This window comes from Bos mutus, chromosome 7, assembly GCF_027580195.1.
Source record: "Bos mutus isolate GX-2022 chromosome 7, NWIPB_WYAK_1.1, whole genome shotgun sequence".
NCBI lineage: Eukaryota > Metazoa > Chordata > Mammalia > Artiodactyla > Bovidae > Bos > Bos mutus.
In genome coordinates this window covers 27,792,753-27,813,764 of record NC_091623.1, presented here as the reverse complement: position 1 = coordinate 27,813,764, position 21,012 = coordinate 27,792,753, and the positions used below count along the sequence as shown (strand labels likewise).

General features: G+C 40.5%; 1 protein-coding gene across 1 annotated transcript in view; it reads left to right on the top strand.

The window, feature by feature from the left end:
- LIX1 (limb and CNS expressed 1) overlaps positions 1-21,012 on the top strand; it is a 57,895-nt gene that overhangs the window by 10,931 nt on the left and 25,952 nt on the right. The window contains exon 2 of the mRNA XM_005897772.2: positions 10,438-10,601. Within this exon, the coding sequence (XP_005897834.1) occupies positions 10,438-10,601 (164 nt within the window). The remainder of the gene's footprint in view (positions 1-10,437; positions 10,602-21,012) is intronic.

Here is a 21,012-nt window from a genome sequence, read left to right as displayed (position 1 = left end):
TTTGAAATAAGCATTAGTTCCTTTCTGTAGTTTTTCCTAACAGCAGGTCTGTTACCATTAGCATTCATCAGAAAGTGAAAAATTGGACAAACATCCGTGTTTCCAGATTTTGAGACATGTAGTATTTCTTCCCTTTATTTTCTGGCTATTATGAAGCTTTGACTTTACCAGTGAATGATATTAAAAGAGTTTTCTCATTTCCATCTCTGAATTCTTCACATATCTTAGACACAAATTAAATAGCCCAATGTGTACAATTAGAGAATTTTCAGACTTGAGACTATTTTCAGAATGTTTAATGATATGGTTTCCAACCTAGGAACAGTCAGTTTCAAAGATGCAATGTGCCAGCATATAATCATGCCCTTTCCTTTCTTCCTTCACCTTCTCCAACCACAAATAATAGCTAACCCTCTAGTGCTTACTATGCGTGAAGCTCTGTTCTGAGCATTTTCCATTTTAAGCTTTACAGCAACCCTGTAAATACTGCCTTTTACAGAGAGAACAGGGGCATTCAGTAGGTATGGAGCACTCTGCCTGCTCCATCTCCTACCCACTCCTTGTAGATTTTTTTGCCCAAGCTCCCACCAGAGAAACACTTCTCCTGGGTTCACCCAGATGCACAAGAGCAGCCACACGTTTCTCCATGTGTCTGTGCCCTTGTTTTTATGAATGGAGCCTCTGCAGACAGCACAGCACCTCACAGACAAAGGACAAGAAAATCGGTGCCCCTGCATTTCTCACCCGCTTGCATAAGCCTGGGGCACCGGAACAATATAATTAATTTCCAATTATTAAAAGAGGCAACGTCCCCTTGCCGTGTTGCTTATCAAATCGTACCCCCTTCTTCATGGCATGCTTTCCTATCACTCCCACACACAATTCCTCCACTGAGGCATTACTATTTTTCCTACTCTTTTTGTCAAGTGCCACTCTCACTTTTTTAGTTTCTACCCCCTTCCCCATCCTGGTCTAAATCTCATTTTTCTGGGGAGGTTCAACTTAGACTCTCCTCCTCTGCATAATTTTTCTGTCCTTTTCAGTCCACATTTATCTACATTTCCCCTTAAATGTACTTAGTTCAGTTCAGTTCAGTTCAGTCGTGTCCGACTCTTTGCGACCCCATGGACTGCAGCACTCCAGGCCTCCCTGTCCATCACCAACTCCCGGAGTTCACCCAAACCCATGTCCATTGAGTCAGTGATGCCATCCAGCCATCTCATCCTCTGTCATCCCCTTCTCCTCCTGCCTTCAATCTTTCCCAGCATCAGGGTCTTTTCAAATGAGTCAGTTCTTCGCATCAGGTGGCCAAAGTATGGGAGTTTCAGCTTCAACATCAGTCCTTTCAATGAACACCCAGGACTGATCTCCTTTAGGATGGACTGGTTGGATCTCCTTGCAGTCCAAGGGACTCTCAACAGTCTTCTCCAACACCACAGTTCAAAAGCATCAATTCTTCGGTGCTCAGCTTTCTTTATAGTCCAACTTAGTTATTGTGCCATAAATTTTAGAGCTCTAAATATTACCTTAAAATCATTTCTGTTATACAATGTAGCAGTCTAATATTTTGTTAACAAATTATATTATGAATTCATTATTTCTGCAATCAAATTGTAAATCTTTATGTGCAAAGGCCTATTTTGAGTTGTTTTTTTTTTTCTTTTTGACTCTATGCCATCAAGGTCAGGGTCCCCAGATAGACCAGGGCCTCATTGCTGTTTAATTTTGGTGTTCTGTTCCACTGATCCCAGAGAGACTACTTTCAAATCCTTTTCAACACTATGCTCCAGGCAGTCAACATAAATGGAGAACTGACACTTTAAGACAAAAGTACTTAGATCTCTGTTCAGGATAGCCACAAGCTCTAGTTATCATGAAAGTAAAATCCTAGCTGGCAAGCAACTAGCAATCACCCTACCCAGGGTTCATCTTCCTGCACCTGCTCAACCATCTCCAGCTGAGACATGGCTGCCACCAACACACCCATGCTGGGTGGGCACCATGATGGTTCTTATAAGAAATCTCCTATTCTAGAAGGAAGTCTTAATCTCTCCATGAATTGTACTTTAAAAGTACTCCAAGAGTACTTTCACCTCTCTTCTGTATGTTCATTCAATTGCATGGTTCAGATATGTAGTATTGTTTAGAGTCCAGATGAATTCAGCAACTGCTTCTACATGAACAGGCCTGTGCTAGATACCAAGGAGGATACAGAGAAGAATGAACCGGAGTTCCTGTCCTCTGGAATCACAATCTGCTGTTAGGTAAATAACATACAACTGTTCTCTATAAGATGAATTGTTATCCCAAGGCATTTCATTCCTCTGGCCAGAAGTAAGCCCAGCCAAATCTGACTTGATAAATTTAGCCAGGAGCACCACATCCATTTTGTTAGCATGCTTTATAGGAGATTAAGTGCTAAGACACTGGGCCACTGATGGAATAAGAGCACAGGAAAGGCCATTCATGTGGGCTGGAATCAGGCAGTAAGGCATGATGGAGGAGGTGGCATTTCCTCTGAAATTTGAGAGTAAATTGGATGGCTAGAAAGGAGAGGCAGAAACAACACTCAGGGTAGGAAGGAGGACTTGAACCAAAGCACAGGGGGGAAAACCGTGCAGTATGTGTTCAAGGGCAAGTGAAGTCACTGCCTTTGCTGAAGCTAATGGAGGCTTTCTGCTAGGAAGGGTCAAAGGTTGGACGGTTAAGGTGTTCCACATTGCTGGATGTCTTCATTGGTCAAGTGCCTTCTGTGAAGCTTTAATGCTGAACTTTATGCTCAGAAAGAAAGCTGGAGGAAGGGGGAAACCTCACTTAACGAAAGACTTACTTGGAGATCTAGTCACTCCTCTGGAGACTCTCGTGTTCAAATTTCAAAACACAGTGAGAAAGAAAGTACCCACAATAATGCCCATCAGCTGCATAGCAAATTGTCTTCTTATTGATAGGAAAGTATTCAAAACCTCTAAAGAGGTTTGTTTTAGTCAGCTTGGGCTGCTGGAACAAAATACCACAGAGTGGGTGGCTTAAACAACAGAAATGTAATGGTATTTCTCACAGATCCAAGATAAAGTTGCTGGCAGAATCAGCGTTTTGGTGAGAGCCCTCTTCCCGGTTTACAAATGGCTGCCTTCTTGCTGTGTCCTCACAAGGCTGAGAGAGGAAGCTGTGGTGTCTCCTTCTACTCTTATAAAGATACCAGTCCCATCGTGGGGCTCTAACCCTCATCAGTTCAGTTCAGTTGCTCAGTCGTGTCTGACTCTTTGCGAGCCCATGGACTGCAGCACACCAGGCCTCCCTGTCCATCACCAACTCCTGGAACTTATTCAAACTCATGTCCATTGAGTCGGTGATGCCATCCAACCATCTCATCCTCTGTCGTCCCCTTCTCCTCCTGCCTTCAATCTTTTCCAGCATCAGGGTCTTTTCAAATGAATCAGCTCTTTGCATCAGGTGGCCAAAGTACTGGAGTTGCAGCTTCAACATCAGTCCTTCCAATGAGCACCCAGGACTGATCTCCTTTAGGATGGACTGGTTGGATCTCCTTGCAGTCCAAGGGACTCCCAAGAGTCTTCTCCAACACCACAGTTCAAAAGCTTCAATTCTTCCGTGCTCAGCTTTATTTATAGTCCAACTCTCACATCCATACATGACTACTGGAAAAACCACAGCCTTGGCAAAGTAATGTCTTTGCTTTTTATTTTTATTTTTATTTTTTTTTTTTTTATGTCTTTGCTTTTTAATATGCTGCCTAGGTTGGTCATAACTTTCCTTCCAAGGAGTAAGCGTCTTTTAATTTCATGGCTGCAGTCACCATCTGCAGTGATTTTGGAGCCCCCCAAAATAAAGTCTGTCACTGTTTCCAGTTTCTCCATCTATTTGCCATGAAGATCTTTGCAACCCCATGGACGGTATGGTCCATGGAATTCTCCAGGTCAGAACACTGGAGTGGGTAGCCTTTCCCTTCTCCAGGGGATCTTCCCAACCCAGGGATCAAACCCAGGTCTACCACATTGCAGGCGGATTCTTTTTCAGCTGAGCCACAAGGAAAGCCCAAGAATACTGGAGTGCGTAGCCTATCCCTTCTCCAGGGGATCTTCCAGACCCAGGAATCGAACCGGGGTCTCCTGCATTACAGGTGTGTTCTTTACCAGCTGAGCTATTAGTTTACATCTAACCTCATAAGGTTACATCTAACCCTCATAAGGACTTCCCTTGTGGCTCAGATGGTAAAGCATCTACCTACAATGTGGGAGACCTGGGTTCAATCCCTGGGTCGGGAAGATCCTCTGGAGAAGGAAATGGCAACCCACTCCAGTACTCTTGCCTGGAAAATCCCATGGATGGAGGAACGTGGTGTGCTACAGTCCGTGGGGTCGCAAAGAGTAGGACACGACTGAGCGACTTCACTTCACTTCAACCCTCATAACCTCATCTAAACCTGACTATCTCCCTGAGTCCCCACCTTCTAATAACATCATATTGTGAGTTAGGGCTTCAGCATATGAATGTGTGAGAGACACAAATATTTAGTCCAGAACAGGGTCTATTATATGCATCTGAGAAAGCAATGTGGAGCAATGGAGTGTGATTAAAAAATCTGATGTGCAAAGTCAACTCAGGGGTTAATTTGTTTTTGTTTTTGTTTTTTTAACTCTCAGATATTATAATCTGATAGTAGTTACAAAAAGGAACTGGATTTCATGCTCTCATTCCTAGGATCTCCCCAACAATTCTCTCTCCTTCCACTTCTTCTCATACCCCTAGCGTCAGCCATTTGATATTCTATTTCTGTATAGTAATTTTTCCAGTTAAACATCAGTAGCCTCATCAAAGGTAAGACCTATGTATGGCCTATGAGTGTTAAACCCTGAAGTTGGAGGGTCGCTCAACTTGTCCTGACTCCAGCATCAGCCAGCTTGTTACCCATCTGATTTCTCTGGATCTCCAGCTCAGGATTCACTGCCTCTCTCCTGTCTGGTGTCAAGACTCCCCGTGAATGATTAGTGTATCTTGTCCTGGCTTATGAATAAAAGCCCTTTTCCTTTAGTGTCCATTCAAACAATGTAGAAACTCTTCAAAAAGAATTTCACTAAACTTTGGGAGAAATAATGCATAGCCAGAAAAGTATGTGTTCCAGACTATAGGCCCCTGACCCCCAGGGAGAAGGCACAACCAGGCAGAGAGACTTGACCTTGACTTGTGTTCATGCCCCTCTTCCCAGGAAGCCGGTTCCAAGGCCTTCCTCAGTCTTTTGTCATTTGCTGTTGTTCCTCTTGTGGTCTCATCTTTAGTCATTTTTCCTTGAAAGGAGGGACTGGAATGTGAGACTTAATCACAGCCCCTTCTGAAGCCCGTGACTGTTGGGGGTTTACAGTGTTGCTTTTAGCCAGAGCAGAGTATTGGCTGAAGGTTGATCAGGACACCTGTTCACATGACACAGACTGACATTCACTGTGACAATTCCAAGCTGGAAATGTGTCGAATCATGTGCATGGAGAAATACAAATATGAACCCTTTGCTTTGTTTGACTGCCAAAGACAAGCATCAGAAAAATGGCCCATCGAAAATGGTAGGTGAGGTAATTCTTGTGCAGGGTCCCCTACACTTTCCCTACCAACAACTTCACAAAGGCAGCACATCTTGCATAACTTTCATGGCATCAGCTGTTCAACCAACATTTATTATGCTTCTAAAATCCTCCTGATAGATGTAGACACGCATGAAAACAACTTAAATTCCATTATAATTAGGAGTGGCTCAGAATGAGCAAAGAGGAAGACTATACATCCAGACCAAACTAAGTTAAAAATCCCAAGGCTGAGAGTTAATAGCTGTGTGACTGGACTGTACCCTGAGCATCTTTTAACTTCATATCTCTAAGTTGTGGATGATAATACCTATTTCTAGAAGGTGTTGTAAGAATTAAATGAGAAAATGCCTAATACCTGGCATATAATAGGCACGTGATAAGGGAGACGAGAAGAGCAACTTCTTCCTACCTTACCCAAGGCTTCTCCAACTTTAATGTGCGTCAGATTGCCTGAGAATCTTGTTAAAAATGTAGACTCCGGTTCAGTAGGTCTGGAGTGGGGCCTGAGACCCTGCATTTCTAACAAGTCCCCAAATAATATCCATGCTATCTCTCAGAGAACTACAATTTCCAGGGGAAGGGTTTAGAGATTATTTTGGGTTTGTTTTCATTTTTAAGAAGCTATTGCTGGAGGCAGATCTTAAAAAAAAAATGAGTAGGTGCCAGCCAGGAAGATGACAGAGAATGGAAAGGCATTCAAGAGGGCAAACAGAAGTAAGGGGCTTGCTAGTAGCATAAAAAGCCTGAGAGAGAGGGGGGCCTGGGGTGTGATTTGAGGAGAGAAGTTTGGAATGAGAAAGAGAATCAAGATATAGGGCCTTCTATGACTTACCAAGGAGTTATTTGCTCTGCAGGTAATGAGGAACTCACAGAAGGATTTTAAGATGGGAGTGATTTAATCAACCATGACATTCAGAAAGATTACCTGGGAACCACTGGGGATGGGTTAGATGGGGGGTGGCTGGAGTCAGAAGGGTACTGCAGTATATACGGTGAGATGTGAACCCATGAAGCAATGGCAATATTAAAGGAGAGGAAGCGGTGATTAGAGACATCGGGATATGGAAGTGAAGAACTCTAGCACTTATTAGGTCTGGAAAGGGGAAATTAAGTTGAAAGTTCCTGTCAGTTTTCTGATTTGTGTGACTGGGTAGATGATAATACCACTTTTTAAGTGGCTCAGGAAAAGAGTTTATGGAAAAGCAAATGGGTTGAGTTTGAGCAATATGTTGAATTTAAGCAACAAAAAAACGGAAAGATCTGTTAACAATGCTGAAGTTACAGGAGAATGTAACCACTGGCATATATTATGGTAGATGGATGAATAGAAATAGTTTCTGTCATTCAAGAGCAACAGAGTGAAGCAAGAAAAGGCGAAGACAAGACTCTCATGCAAAACACCGTGAAGGGTGAGCAGAGGAAGAGAGACCCATAGGAACGACTCAGAAGAAACGATAGAAACAGGGAGAATACAGTCAAAAAAGGCCAGGGATATGAAAGTTTCTAGAAGAAATTTATCAGCTGTGTCAAATGCAGCTAGAGGTCAAATAAATATGGACTGAAAGTTAGAATTAGTGACATTTGCCAGAGTCGTTTCAGAAGCTTAATGTAGCAGAACGCCAGACTGTGGTGAGTTAAAAATGAATGGAAGATAGAGAAGCAGAGAGAGTAATACAGAATATTCTTTCCAGCAGCTTGGGCTATATTGAGAAAATTTTAATAACTAGTAACCAAAAGTAGTCCCAAGGCCGAGTACTTCTTTTGATTGATTATTCATTTATTGTTGTCTTGGGCATACATATGGCTGCTGAGAAGCAGGGAGGAGAAGAAACATTTAAAAATAGAAGGTCAAGAGAATGACTATTAGAACAATGCCGAGTAGAAGCGACACAAATTCATGTGAGACTGAAGGAAGTAAGGTGGACCTGAGCACAGGCACAGATGGGTCCCTAGATGTGAGGAGAGATATTGCATGCTCGGTGGCCTAAGTTTGTAACGAGAAAGTCAGGATCATTGGCTGGTCCATGAAGGTGCAGCTGCTGCTGGAGTCTAAACTGGCCATGAGGCCTTTCCTCAAGTTTGGGTGGTTTCTTCAGCAGACTTGACCCTTTGTTAGCGTTCTCTTTGACGCTGTCGGTGAACTTTGTTGTTACTACTTCAAAAAAATAAAGAAGCGTGTGTTTCATAAATAAAGCATCTTCAGATATGCTGATCTTGGGAATTCCAAACAACAAGCTGGCCCTCTTCCCTCTGCACTCCATTCATCTGGTTTTCCAGTCGACAAGAGGAGATAGAGATAGAAAGATGAGTTGTGTGTGTGCATGACATATGTTGCACTCTTCAGAGGTGATGACATACATAAGACCATCAAAGAAATCCTTCAAAGTTGCAGAATAAAAGATCTGAAAACTGCTACATTTATTCCTCCATAAATTTTACTTAGGATGTACTTTGAACTCTAATCCACACAGTTTTACATGCCAAAATTCTTGTGTTCATTTTACCTAGATAAGTATGAGTCTTCATCTACTTACTCCAGGTCTTAGCTGAACATCATTCAGCAATGAACTAACTTAAAATAGCAGCCTAATGGCCCTTGCTGACTATCAGAGCAACAGACCGCTGGTTTTGGTTTTAGGCTTCAAGACATCACTGCTTTAATCTTCAAGACATCACTGCTGAATTCTGGAGGTCACCTACAAGTAGAAAGACAGATCAGCTGGCTCAAAAAATACTTGTTTTCCTGGACATGGGAGGGAGTGAAAGATAGGGAGCAGAAATACAATTTAGGAAATAAAAGTTCTATTCTGAGTGACGTCAACTGGTAGAAAATATCACTTCAAATATTTTTGAATGAATGAAAAATGTCTGTAATTACCAAGCTCACCTTGACCAATCAGCATACATTTTATTGGTTAATTCAATTATCCCCCCTGACAGTCTTATATTTCCCAGTTTATTTCCCAAAACACATCTTAAATACTAAAAACTGCAGTTCTTAAATATATACAGACATCCAATTCCTTAGGCATCTCGATAATTTTCCTGAACTATGCCCTGTAAACTGGAAGCTGATCAGTGACCTAAGAATGAAGTAAAAGAGCCAGGTGCTCTATTCAACAGCTTAGAAGGTGGTTGTGAAATATTTTTGCCTCTAGATCAAACTGTGACTCTCCTAATTTCCTGCAAAATAGCAAAGCCCTACATTTGGAGCACATATATTCAGGAATATATCAGGAGGATGTCAAAGGGCCTAGACACCATACTACACAAAGAATGTTTGAAAGAAAAAAGCTATTTAATCTAGAACTTGAGGAAACCTGAGAGCTTTCTACATTAGTCCGCTTTCATATACAAGTGAGAGACACCAATTCAAAATGGCTTAAGGAAAAAGCAGGTGTGTTGGTTCAGGAGCTCAAACTGTGACATGAGAACTGTTTTTCTTTCCCTGTCTCTTGGTTCTGCCCTTCTCTATGCTGGCTTTCTTTTCAGCCGTGATTCCCCCTTGCTTGGGCAGCACCACACTTCTCTCCCACACCCTCAACAATCTAGTGAAAAAGGAGAATCCAGTCTTCCACTAGCCCCAACAAAAATTATTGACCCTAAGTGACTTGACTTTGAGGTAATGTCCATCCTTCAGCCCTGGAGAAGACATGATTGAAAGAAGGGTGGTCCTTTAAAGAAAGCTTTTAGGCTTTTCCTACAAAGAGGAAAAGCAAGTGCCAGGTAGGCAAAAACAACATATTTCCTATGCCACCTTCAAGTACGTAGTGGGTTTTCTTGTGAAGATGGGGATTCACTTCTCTGAGGTCAGAGTCCCAGAAATGAGAAATAGCCCACTTGCAGGAACATTATAGGAATGCAGATTTCAGCTCACTCCCCAAAAGGACCTTTTTATAGTTAAAACCATTAGCATTTGAGACGGTCCACCTTACAATGTGCCAAGGACCAGGTCCTTCCACATGTTCAGAATCAGGGCAGATGAGCAGCTGTCAGTGGAGCTGTGCAAGGAATTCAGGCATGGAGCAGTTTCGCCTGCGTGACCTATAGGGTCTCCTTTGCCTCTACAATTCTATTATCCTTGTTAATTTCCACAATTCAATTTGCAGTAGAGGATAAACAAACCAACCTAATTTGATCTGGAACTTCTGCAGGCTATCACAGGTCATTTAATCCAAAACACATGGCTGTGGCCATTACTATGTTTTCTGAAGTCATCTAACAGACCTGGTCCTTAACAAGGTTTCCATGTTATTAGTTTCACTCAGAGTTTGTTTCCCCGCCCCCAGCCTCTTGCATATTACACAATTGCTTTCATTCTCTTTTAGATTAGGGTGGAGAGGAGCATGAAAGAGTTTTCTTCTCTCTGCTTTTCTCCTCTTAAATCTTAATATAGGTGAGTTCCAATGAAAGTTTCATTGCTTGTATTTTTACCTTTGAATTTAGCTTTCCCTTTGCAGGTCTAAGGATCTATGAGAAATGGGATTCATGGATAATCATAGCTCTGGACAGAATTTTTAAGGAAAATTGTCAAAGAAGGAAGAGATTTTTAATTTGATATCAAAAATTAAATTGTAATTGTAACAGACTGCAATGTCATTAGAATTATGGTGCCAAACCCCTTCAGCCATGCTCATGAAAAATTAAACAATTTTGTGCTAAATAGTATTTGCCTCTTTCACAACTGAAAGGACTCCACCCCCACCCCACCAGAACATACACATACTCTGTTTTCCTTACACTGGAAATGACATGTTACATGATCCAACCCACAAATAAAATATTGTTTTTGCCAGGGTTATATCCACCCTTAATTACTGATTATTTTTCTTGTCTTTTTCAGTGAATGTTGTGTCGATGTTACAGGAATTTTGGGAAAGCAAGCAGCAGCGGAGGGCTGCGTTCCCAAGTGAAGGTGTGGTGGTCTACGAGTCGCTGCCATCTCCTGGGCCACCCTACGTGAGTTATGTGACCCTCCCAGGAGGAAGCTGTTTTGGCAATTTTCAGGTAAGAAACCATAAACTGATCAGTGAAAGTTGATGGAGATAACATAGAGTAAGCCTTTTTATAAAATGGTAACATCGTTAAGTTTTCTTGGTTGTAATGAAAAAAAAGTTGTGCCATATGCCATTACATAAGAGAAAAATTGGTCAGAGGTTCTGGCTTTTAAATTGAGTAGTTTTTAATTAGGGTGCTATCCCCTGATATTGCTTTGTGGAAAATGAATTTTATAGCATTTTTTTGCCTGATAGCTGCTCCCTTTTCCCTCAAACATTTTGGAATAAGCCTTAGAGAACAAAGGAACTTGGGCAAAGTCCTTCCATCAGGGCCTTTCCATCAGTAGGAAATCTTCACGTTCATGAAATTTGTAATCAAATAGTAATCAATCTACTACACACCAGAGCATGAACCTACAGCAAAGGCTGAGAGTCACAGGGCTGGGTTCAAGGCACCTGTGCTAATCCCAAGTTCTGTTCTGAATACCTGTAGACCTTGGGGAAACGCTTATGTATTTCCCTGACTTTGAGATAGGGAGTAGTACCCATGCGGTTGGTTGGGAGTCATATGAGATATACATGCAACGTGTTTATCTGGTTATAGAGGTATTCTAAGTATTGTTCTGATCATTAGTATAAAGATTCTTCCAGTTGGTTAATTCTTTATTATGTTTATGAAAGGGGTATAAATGATGATACATTTCTAGCTGTACCCCTAGATGGTTTGTACAAACAATCAGCATCAGATTATCCAGTGTGTGCAACAAATACTCATTGAGTGACTAGGAAATACCAAGCACTGGGCCAAGTAATGAGGATATATGGTCCATACTTGGAGGAAAGAAATGTATAAAAAAAGTTATAGTAATTACATCATTATATTCAAGGGTCAATGAAGGCATAAAGGTAAGAACTTCTCAGTTTACCAATTACTTTTGTAAATAGCCCTTTGGTGCAGTGAACTTTCTTAATTTTCGATAGCTGGCAAAAATGCCTCAATTGTAGTTTATGGACAATGTGAAACTCAGAAGAACTCAACTTCCCCTCTTAGTTTTGACAACTAAGAAGTTCAGAGGCAAGATTTCAGTGTATCTGTTTGTAGTATAAATCTATAAAACTCTGCATCATGTAATTTTTAGGACTAATCACATACTTGATATTATTTATATTTCTACTTTTACTCTCCCTTTGAACTCAGTGTGCCTCACTCATTTTATTTCATCCGGTTACCATGTATCTGTTTTATATTATTTCAAATCCTTTGTGGAGTGAAGGGAAGATGTAGTTTAATAAATAGACCCACAACCCTATGTCTGCCTAGGGAAAGTCAAAAAAGAATTCACAGGAAGCAATCACAAACGGAGATGTGCAATTGAGGGTGTCTTTGCCAATTGGTGAAGGCAAGATGACATTCTCAGCCTAGCGAACAGAGTGTACACAGGCATGGAATGAGAGAACCACAGGCATTTTCGGAATGTGAGGAGCCTAAGTGTGTCTGTGGCAATGAAATGGTAGATGGTTAGGCTCTCACATCAAGCTGTAAGTGTCTTCATGCTTCGCAATGAAGAATAGGTTTTATTCTATATAAAATCAAAACCCTTGAAAGATTCTGAGCAGGTGCAAGATATATTCAAACATGTTTCAGAAGACTTACTCTGACAGTAGCATGGGGTAATTTTAAAGAATTGCTTTCAAAACTTCGGACACTGCCAGCCAGTGGGGTCTTGCCTTCTTCTGCCCTGAGCTGTGGTCAGCAGTAGATTTTTACATCTGACTAGTGAAAGTGAATTGCCTGATGAGGATGATTTGAAAGTGGTCTAGAAGCTTTAGAACAGAACTTGATGTAACCCTAGACACTTAGGCATGAATGAGGGACAGGGGAGGGGAAAGAAAGGCAGCGACTGAGAAGAGGATTCTCTAATCCTTGTGAGTCTGCGGGTCCATCGCTGAGCATTCAAGGTGAAGGCTGCCCACTCATACAGAGCTTGCATCAGACTTCCATTCAGGGGAGGCCTCCTAAGAAAACAGACCTACTCAGCCACAGAGCAAGGTCTTGCCAGCTGCTTAAATAATCTGGGTTTTATTTTTTTGTCCACGAATGTCAAAATCTAAAGATCACCAAACATTTGAAGAAAAGCAAAAGAAAAAAGGCAAACAAATAAAAGAACAGAAACAATTCAAACAGCAGAGTACCTAAAAGAGTATTACAAAAAGTATCTTCAGAAAATTATGAAAAGATAAATATCCCTAAAGTAGCTATGAAAAAAGAAGCAAGCAGGAAAACAGGAAATTTAAAATGTCATTGCCAGATTGGAACAATAAAATAAAAAAGTGAGTAAATAGATAAGTAGACATAGTCAGACTTTATTTTTGGGGGCTCCAAAATCACTGCAGATGGTGACTGCAGCCACGAAATTAAAAGATGCTTACTCCTTGGAAGGAAAGTTATGACCAACCTAGATAGCATATTCAAAAGCAGAGACATTACTTTGCCAACAAAGGTTCATCTAGTCAAGGCTATGGTTTTTCCCGTGGTCATGTATGGATCTGAGAGTTGGACTGTGAAGAAGGCTGAGCGCCGAAGAATTGATGCCTTTGAACTGTGGTGTTGGAGAAAACTCTTGAGAGTCCCTTGGACTGCAAGGAGATCCAACCAGTCCATTCTGAAGGAGATCAGCCCTGGAATTTCTTTGGAAGGAATGATGCTAAAGCTGAAACTCCAGTACTTTGGCCACCTCATGCGAAGAGTTGACTCAGTGGAGAGGACTCTGATGTTGGGAGGGATTGGGGGCAGGAGGAGAAGGGGATGATGGAGGATGAGATGGCTGGATGGCATCACTGACTTCATGGATGTGAGTCTGGGTGAACTCCGGGAGTTGGTGACGGACAGGGAGGCCTGGCGTGCTGCGATTCATGGGGTCACGAAGAGTCGGACACGACTGAGCGACTGAACTGAACTGAACTGAGACATAGATCACAGACAAACTGATAAAGGATAACAAAGTAAAAACTAAATAACAAAGTAAATTTTCTGGAACTTAGAGCAAAAAGACAAAGAGATGGAAAAAGACAGGACAGGAAACGTGGGACTAATCCTGGAGGTAAACATTCATCTAATAAGAGTTCTGCTACTGCTAAGTCACTTCAGTCATGTCCGACTCTGTGCAACCCCATAGATGGCAGCCCACCAGGCTCCTCCATCCATGAGATTTGCCAGGCAAGAGTACTAGAGTGGGGTGCCATTGCCTTCTCCCAATAAGAGTTCTAGAAAGAGACAAAGGAAATAAGGGGACGAAACAAATACTAAGAAATAAATACAAAGAAGAATTTGTATTAATACAAAGAAATACAAAGAAAATTTCTTTGACTTAAAGCAGCACAGATTTTCATATTGAAATGGCCCACTATATTCCAAGCAAGTTCATAACAAAAGTTACACAGCTCTGTGACTGCATGAGACTTAGGGACAGCATTCTGTTCATGGATCAAAGGACTTTCGTCATTGATTTCACTGTTTGTGGGGATTTTGATTTCTTTTAAGGTAGATTGGATTTATATGTAGGATACCTTTGGGGGATCTGATATAAAATAGGGCCCAAACTGGCAAACCTGGTCAACAAAATCAAAAACTGTATCTTTGAAAAGATAAATAAGAAAGACATTTGTGAGTGTGACCTACTTATGAAGTTCTATCGCCACCTTCTCTTCATGTCTAAACCCTGCCTGCCTTCCCAGACTTCACTCAGATAGCACATTCTCCATGAATTTTCCCTGAATCTTCCTATTAGAAGTCTCTACCTCCTCTGATTTTCCAAAGCAGTTATCCTTGTTTCTCTTCTAGTATTTAATGTTTTTTTACCTTACGCTACTTATGGGGCTTCCCTGTAGGCTCAGCGGTAGAGAATCTGCCTACAATGCAGGAGACTTGAGTTCAATCCCTGGGTCAGGAAGATCCCCTGGAGAAGGAAATGGCAACCCACTCCAGTGTTCTTGCCTGGAAAATCCCATGGACAGAGGAGCCTGGTGGGCTACAACCTATAGGGTCACAAAGGAGTGGGACATGACTTAGTGACCAAACAGCAACAACAGCTACTTATGTGCATGTTCGGTCTCTAGAATACAACGTAAGTGCCCCAGGGACAGAGTCTCTATCCTTATATCTAAAATGTCAAGTACTATGTTTTGCATATAGTAAGTGCCTAATAAATGTTATTGAAAAGGAAAAAAGTGATAGTTGCTCAGTCGTGTCTGACTCTTTGCAACCTCATAAACTGTAGCCCAACCAGGCTCCCCTGTCCATGGAATTCTCCAGACAAGAATACTGGAGTGGGTAGCTATTCCCTTCTCCAGGGACTCTTCCCAACCCAGGAATCAAATTCAGGTCTCCTGCATTGCAGGCAGATTCTTTACCATTTGAACCACCAGGGAAGCTGAATGAATAACTAAATGATGAATAACAAATCAAAAAAATCAATGAAGTTTATATTTGTCCTTTTTTAGAATATTATCACTATTGACTGATATACAAAACAGTATATACTACTATATACAACATAATACATCAACTAAGGTATTTCACCTAACTCTGCAAGATGGTGGGCTAGGAAGGAAAAATCAGTAACATTAAAATCAGCTGATATCATTGTGTTCCTGTCTGTGATTAGTTTGTAAAATGGATTAATTTTAACTTATTGATTTAAGAAAAAGCCTTCTAATTCTCTCTGACTTTCATTTATGCAAAGTAACTTTTCCTCCACCCACAATCTCACATAACCAATATTTGGCCATACTCACACCCAGGGATGTGTTATGTTTGTTCATATGTAATAACTACATTTATTATAATGTACTTAGAATATAATACATTTGACAGATCTGTGAATAGATCTAGAGGATGTAAGTCTAAGAAATTTTAATGTTTTGTTTTTGTATTTGCTGCCTTGAGAACTATGAATTTCCCAATCATCCCATAAATTTCTATCCCAAATGGTAAGACTTTCCATATGTAGTAAATTTACCATCTTCCTTGTGGTCTCGAAAAAATAGGAAACAAAATTTTAAAAACTGAACTCTTCAGCAAGGTGGCCTCTTGGTGATTTCTCTGATCATTTCAGGGTTTCCTTTTCCTTATGTTTAAACCATCATATTTTAAGGTTCTCAGGAGGATTGTTAACATCCTTGCTTTAAAAGATCCAGAATTTCCTGAATCAAATATGTTTTGAAAATGTGCTTGGGTGATTGGCTGCCAAATCTTAACCCATTTGGCTCCCAAAAATGTGATTTGAGAAAGGAAAACCAGGAAGGAAAAAAGAGAAAAAGAAAATTTCTCCAAAACCAATGTCCGTACACTTTTCTTGGTTCTTCAGAGACCATCTTAAATGCTATTTTCACCACATAACATTTCATCATATTTTTGCCAGCAGTTGGTCTGTGAGAGCCTACATGCTCATTCCTGCAATGCCTCTCACATAATCAAATGTCACCCTTGTGCATTGCAAATCATTTCACTGTGGATTATTAACGCCAAGACCATGTGCTGGGACATGGAGAAATCATTATGCCAGCAGTAGCCTTCTTACTGAGCCATGGACGTCACTTCCAATGGTGCCAAGTAATTGAAAATACTTGAAGTGGAGTATGGGGCTGGATTGCAGGATTAATCCTTCTGGTTCATGAAAGCTCTAAGAGATTACGCCCATTCATTCTTTAGAAAAGCGGTATTCAGACTGAGCTTAGTCTTCTGATTAATCAAAGGAAAGCAGTCAAAAGGCTCTGGTGGACACAAACCACTGGTTTTATGAAAAGAAACCTCCCACTGAAGTAAATGGGAGGCTTGTGTCCAAGAAGACTAATTGAAGAATTTTCAGTTAGTTTTTATGCCACAACCCCCTAAAAAACAGAGCCAGAGGGAGATAAATCAACCATAAATCTGTCTTTTAACCATGTCTTCATAAACGACTTTGGTATAGAAAAAGAGAAGTGAAAATATGAGTTGTTTTTGATTTCTAAACAATAAAAAGAACAATCTATTGTTACTCAACTATTTTCTTTTAGAAAGTTATACTGAAACACATTAGTGCTTATTGTCTTTTATAAAAGAAACTGTCTTCTAATACTGCAGGCATTGAGTATGAATTCATGCATTTTGGATGTATTCTCTCCATGCCATTTTTGTCTAGGCAGTTAATCCTTCCCTAGCCACATATCATGACCATGAAAACTTGCAATAATTTCCATTTTTTACAATAAGAGCAACACAAGAGCCATCAGCTCAACGTCTGGCTCCCCTCTTGATGAACTCAGAAGGAAAGCCACTCATTGTTTCAGCAGCTGTTTTTGTTTCCAAATCCAAAAGGGGGAACTTAATTGAGTATTTTCTCTTATTTTATATTTTGATTAAAAGTTTTGTGATTCAAGTTTTTGTTTTCAAGCCAGTGACATAGGCTTCCCTATAGTCTGCTAGAATGATTTGGGTTAGTGCATTTTATTCTTATTTGGAATAAAAAGTAAAAACTCTTTTGAGTATAATACTACACCATGTGATTATTTATGTATATGAGTTTTGATCGTATAAAAAATATATCCCCTGGCTAAAACATTGATGTGATAGTTTAATTTATTTGACGTTTAGAACACTAATTCATTACGGTACCATACTTTTTTTAACCTATTTTGTGGTACTTGGGCTTTTTGTATCATGCCAAGCACCATATAAAATTGAAACATTTAATATTTCTATAAAAATATGTTGATTGATTTTTTTCTTTTCTTTTCATTTTCAACCGGTATATGGCACGTGTAGCAAGGTCACACAGTTGGGAGAAGTAAGTGGGAAAACACTCAGAGCAGATGAGTTTCTTCCAAAGCACTGTCTCTGAGAGGCCTTCCATCTTTATGCTAGTTGGTTTTCACACCAAAGCCTTTGCCTGGAAAGACTACTCTTCTACAGCCAGTCACCTGGAAAAACTACTTTTCCAAGGTACATACTACCCAAAAGAAGGATAGGTATGTTTCATTTGTTTTAGTTACTTTTAGGGCTATAGTATCTCTAGTCCACACCCCTCCCCAAAAGTATATATGATGAAATTAAGGCTCAAAAAGAGTGAAAGGAGCACCTAAAAGCACACTTCTACATCAGCAGGACTAGGATTCAAGTCCTCCTCTGACTCTAGAACATGTGCTTGACTCCATGCCACCACCCATAAAGAAGGCTGAGCGCCAAAGAGTTGATGCTTTCAAACTGATGCTGGAGAAGACTCTTGAGAGTCTCTTGGACAGGAAGGAGATCAAACCAGTCAATCCCTAAAGGAAATCAACCCTGAATATTCATTGGAAGGACTGATGCTGAAGCTTCAATACTTTGGCCATGTGATGTGAAAAGCTGACTCATTGGGGAAAAAAAAAAAAAACCCTGATGCTGGGAAAGATTGAGGGCAGAGGAGAAGAGGGCAACAGAGAATGAGATGGTTGGATGACATCAGTGACTGAATAAGCATGAGTTTGGGCAAACTCTGGGAGATAGTGAAGAACAGGAAGCCTGGCATGCTGCAGTCCATGGGGTCGCATAGAGTTCGACATGACAGCAACTGAACAACAACATTTTTAAGGCAATAAACGCACTTTACTATCAGATATAAAACATATTTTAGACTTTCATAGGTTGCATGATTCTTATTTTTGTTCTAAAGTATTAGATCACAATGAACTAAGTTTATAAAATTAAGTTTTTTCCCAAGAGAGAAGGACTAGGACAAAATTTGATTAATTCATAGTCATGGCTAAATGGAATTGTAATGTTCTCTTTTTACTGATTATTAAATAAGGCCTAGCCTTAACATTCCATGCTCCAAAGAAAGATTTAGTTCCTGCCATGAAATTGAGACTACTGCCTTGCACTAATTCTGTTTTAATGTCAACTATTACTGTCTGAAATCAGCCACGACCTCTTCTTTGTCACTGGATGTGTATACCTTGACGCAGACGCACGACGTGCTATGCAATGTAACTTAACTTCTAAAGGAGGTATTTCCTGGTAGAAATCTCCACAGGAAAGCATCCTGTTTGGCAACTAATGAGACTCAAAGATAGGAAGATTAGTTAAAACCCCTTCCCATTTGAAAGTCATATGTCAGCTAATGATCCAGGCTTTAATGGCTTGCCTGTGAAACTGGAAGTGAGTATTGTTTTAATGAGACCTGGTTATCACCCAGAACTCTTTGCTGACTTTTCATCAAGCAAAGTGAACAGAGATAGTTATTGCTGTTCCTAATAGAACCTCCACATATAGTGAAAGATAGTGCTTGGGGAAAGGCTCCAGGTAAATCGACTCGGGACAATCTCCAGAGGGACGATCCCCAGCCTTTGCTGTTAAACTTGAGGAAGATGCTCACAGTCTTAGGAGTTGCTGAGTGAGGAAGAAAGGCTGACTTCACCTTTCCCCACTCCATCCCTGCATCTCTCTCCACACAATCAGAGCCAAGTCCTTTTACATCAAAGCAACTGTAAAAATAAACCAAAACTTTGAGCTCTGATCAATCCATCTTGTCTTCACCTTAACTTGAAAAAAAAGAATAAGAAGAAAAGAAAAAAGGGAAAAGAAAAAAAACCTCCAGGAGCCAAGCACAACATGGTTTTGTAATAGTTGCCAGGGACCTGGGTCTAGGTATGTGTGTAGAATAGCGTTTGCAGCAGAGGTAAAGGAGGAGGAGGCCAGGTGGTTTATATTATAAAAATAACATTCTGACCCACCATGTGCGTGAAACGTTTCTTTCAGTTGACAGGAGCTGGGTGAGTTTTCCCTGAAAATTGGACTCCCAGACCAGCCCCTCCCCCACAGCTAGCAAAAACCATTGCCCGCCCACCCCCCGCCCCCCACCCCATTCCCAGCACACACAGAGCTCCAAATTGTTCCCAATGTATTTACAGCCAGCCTGACCTATGGGGGAAGAGACACCATATTAACTTGGGTGATTGAGTCTTAACGGTTGCCCTTTTTCTCATCACCATCTGGGAAGGAAAAAAAAAAAGCTAATATATCCACAATTAGATAAATTGGAGCATATGCACATGTTCATGCTTAGACCAGGGCAGTCGAGGTCTTAAAGAACTGAAAGGGGGACAATTAGCATCAGGGCCTGGTTTGTGTGGCATTCTTTGTGCTGATGGCTTGCTGTCAGGATGAAACCGAGGTGTTGGTGACACTGACCAGAGCTGGCAGGCCGTACACGCAAACTCTGCAAGTCGCTTGCTGAGACTTGGACTTGGAGTCATACCAGCAAATGCCCCCCACCACCTGAATGACAGGCTTGACAGCCTAAAGAATCTGGGCAAGAATTCTCACCTCGCACAGAGTCCGTTTATTTGGTTTTGCCACCTGCAAAGCCCCAGCTTGGGAGAGCCCCTTGGGTCCGACGTGCTATTGAGCAAAGGCCACTAAATAACACTGACCTGCTGTTGGCCCCAGAGAAGATGGCGTCTTCAGCTCCGAGTCTACATGTAGACACAGTCTGTCAAATGTATAATACACGACGGGTCTTTTGCAAAAACCTGCTCCTTAACAACCACTTTTCAGCTCCTCAGCCACCACTGGTAGGCACAGAATAAAGTGTACCTAACTTGATTTGGGATCTGCACACTTTTATTTTTCTTGATGTCTTTAAAATGCAAATGTGAAAAATTCTAAAAAGTCTATTGTTTAAAATGGAGAAAAGTCACTTATATTGATATCTTTCCACAGACTTTCTTTTGAAAGCCCTATAGTTGGGGTGTATGGACAGAAAAATATTAGTATCCAGAAACAGTCACTCAGTACATGTTCTAATACAAAGCATGGGAAAAACTGTTAATAAAATGAGGAATACTAGGAGAGTTAATATTCAGAACATAAACTGTGTCATCCTGGCTGGAAAATGTTTCTGTGAGTAGTAATGCACTTATAATAATTTCAATTTTTATTGTTATCAATAATTAACAATAAAACTAGTATCTTATTAGGCATTTCTATGTTTATAATATGTACATGACTGCTAAAATTTTATTTCAATGAATTTTTAAAATTTCTGTACATCCTAAAAAAATGGACTAACTACCATTTTATTTCAGGACAGCCCACTGACTGTCCTGTTTATTTATTAAACCAATAAATCTTGGTTTAATTTTTCTGTTGTATAGTATGACACATGGAAAATTATCATGATGAAATAAGAACTGCTGAGTAAAAAGGAATATTGAGACTTTAGTTAAGTTAGAAGAGCCTATATACTTCCTAACGGCTTAATTTTAGAAGAATAGTCATAAATGATTTTTTTTCAACCTGAATGCTGCTGTCCCTAACTTTTGTGTAAAAGTAATTTCTCTAGTGAGAAATTAGGCTGTTTCATGTTAGCAGAGGTGGATATACTATTGCGATATTGAGATTGATA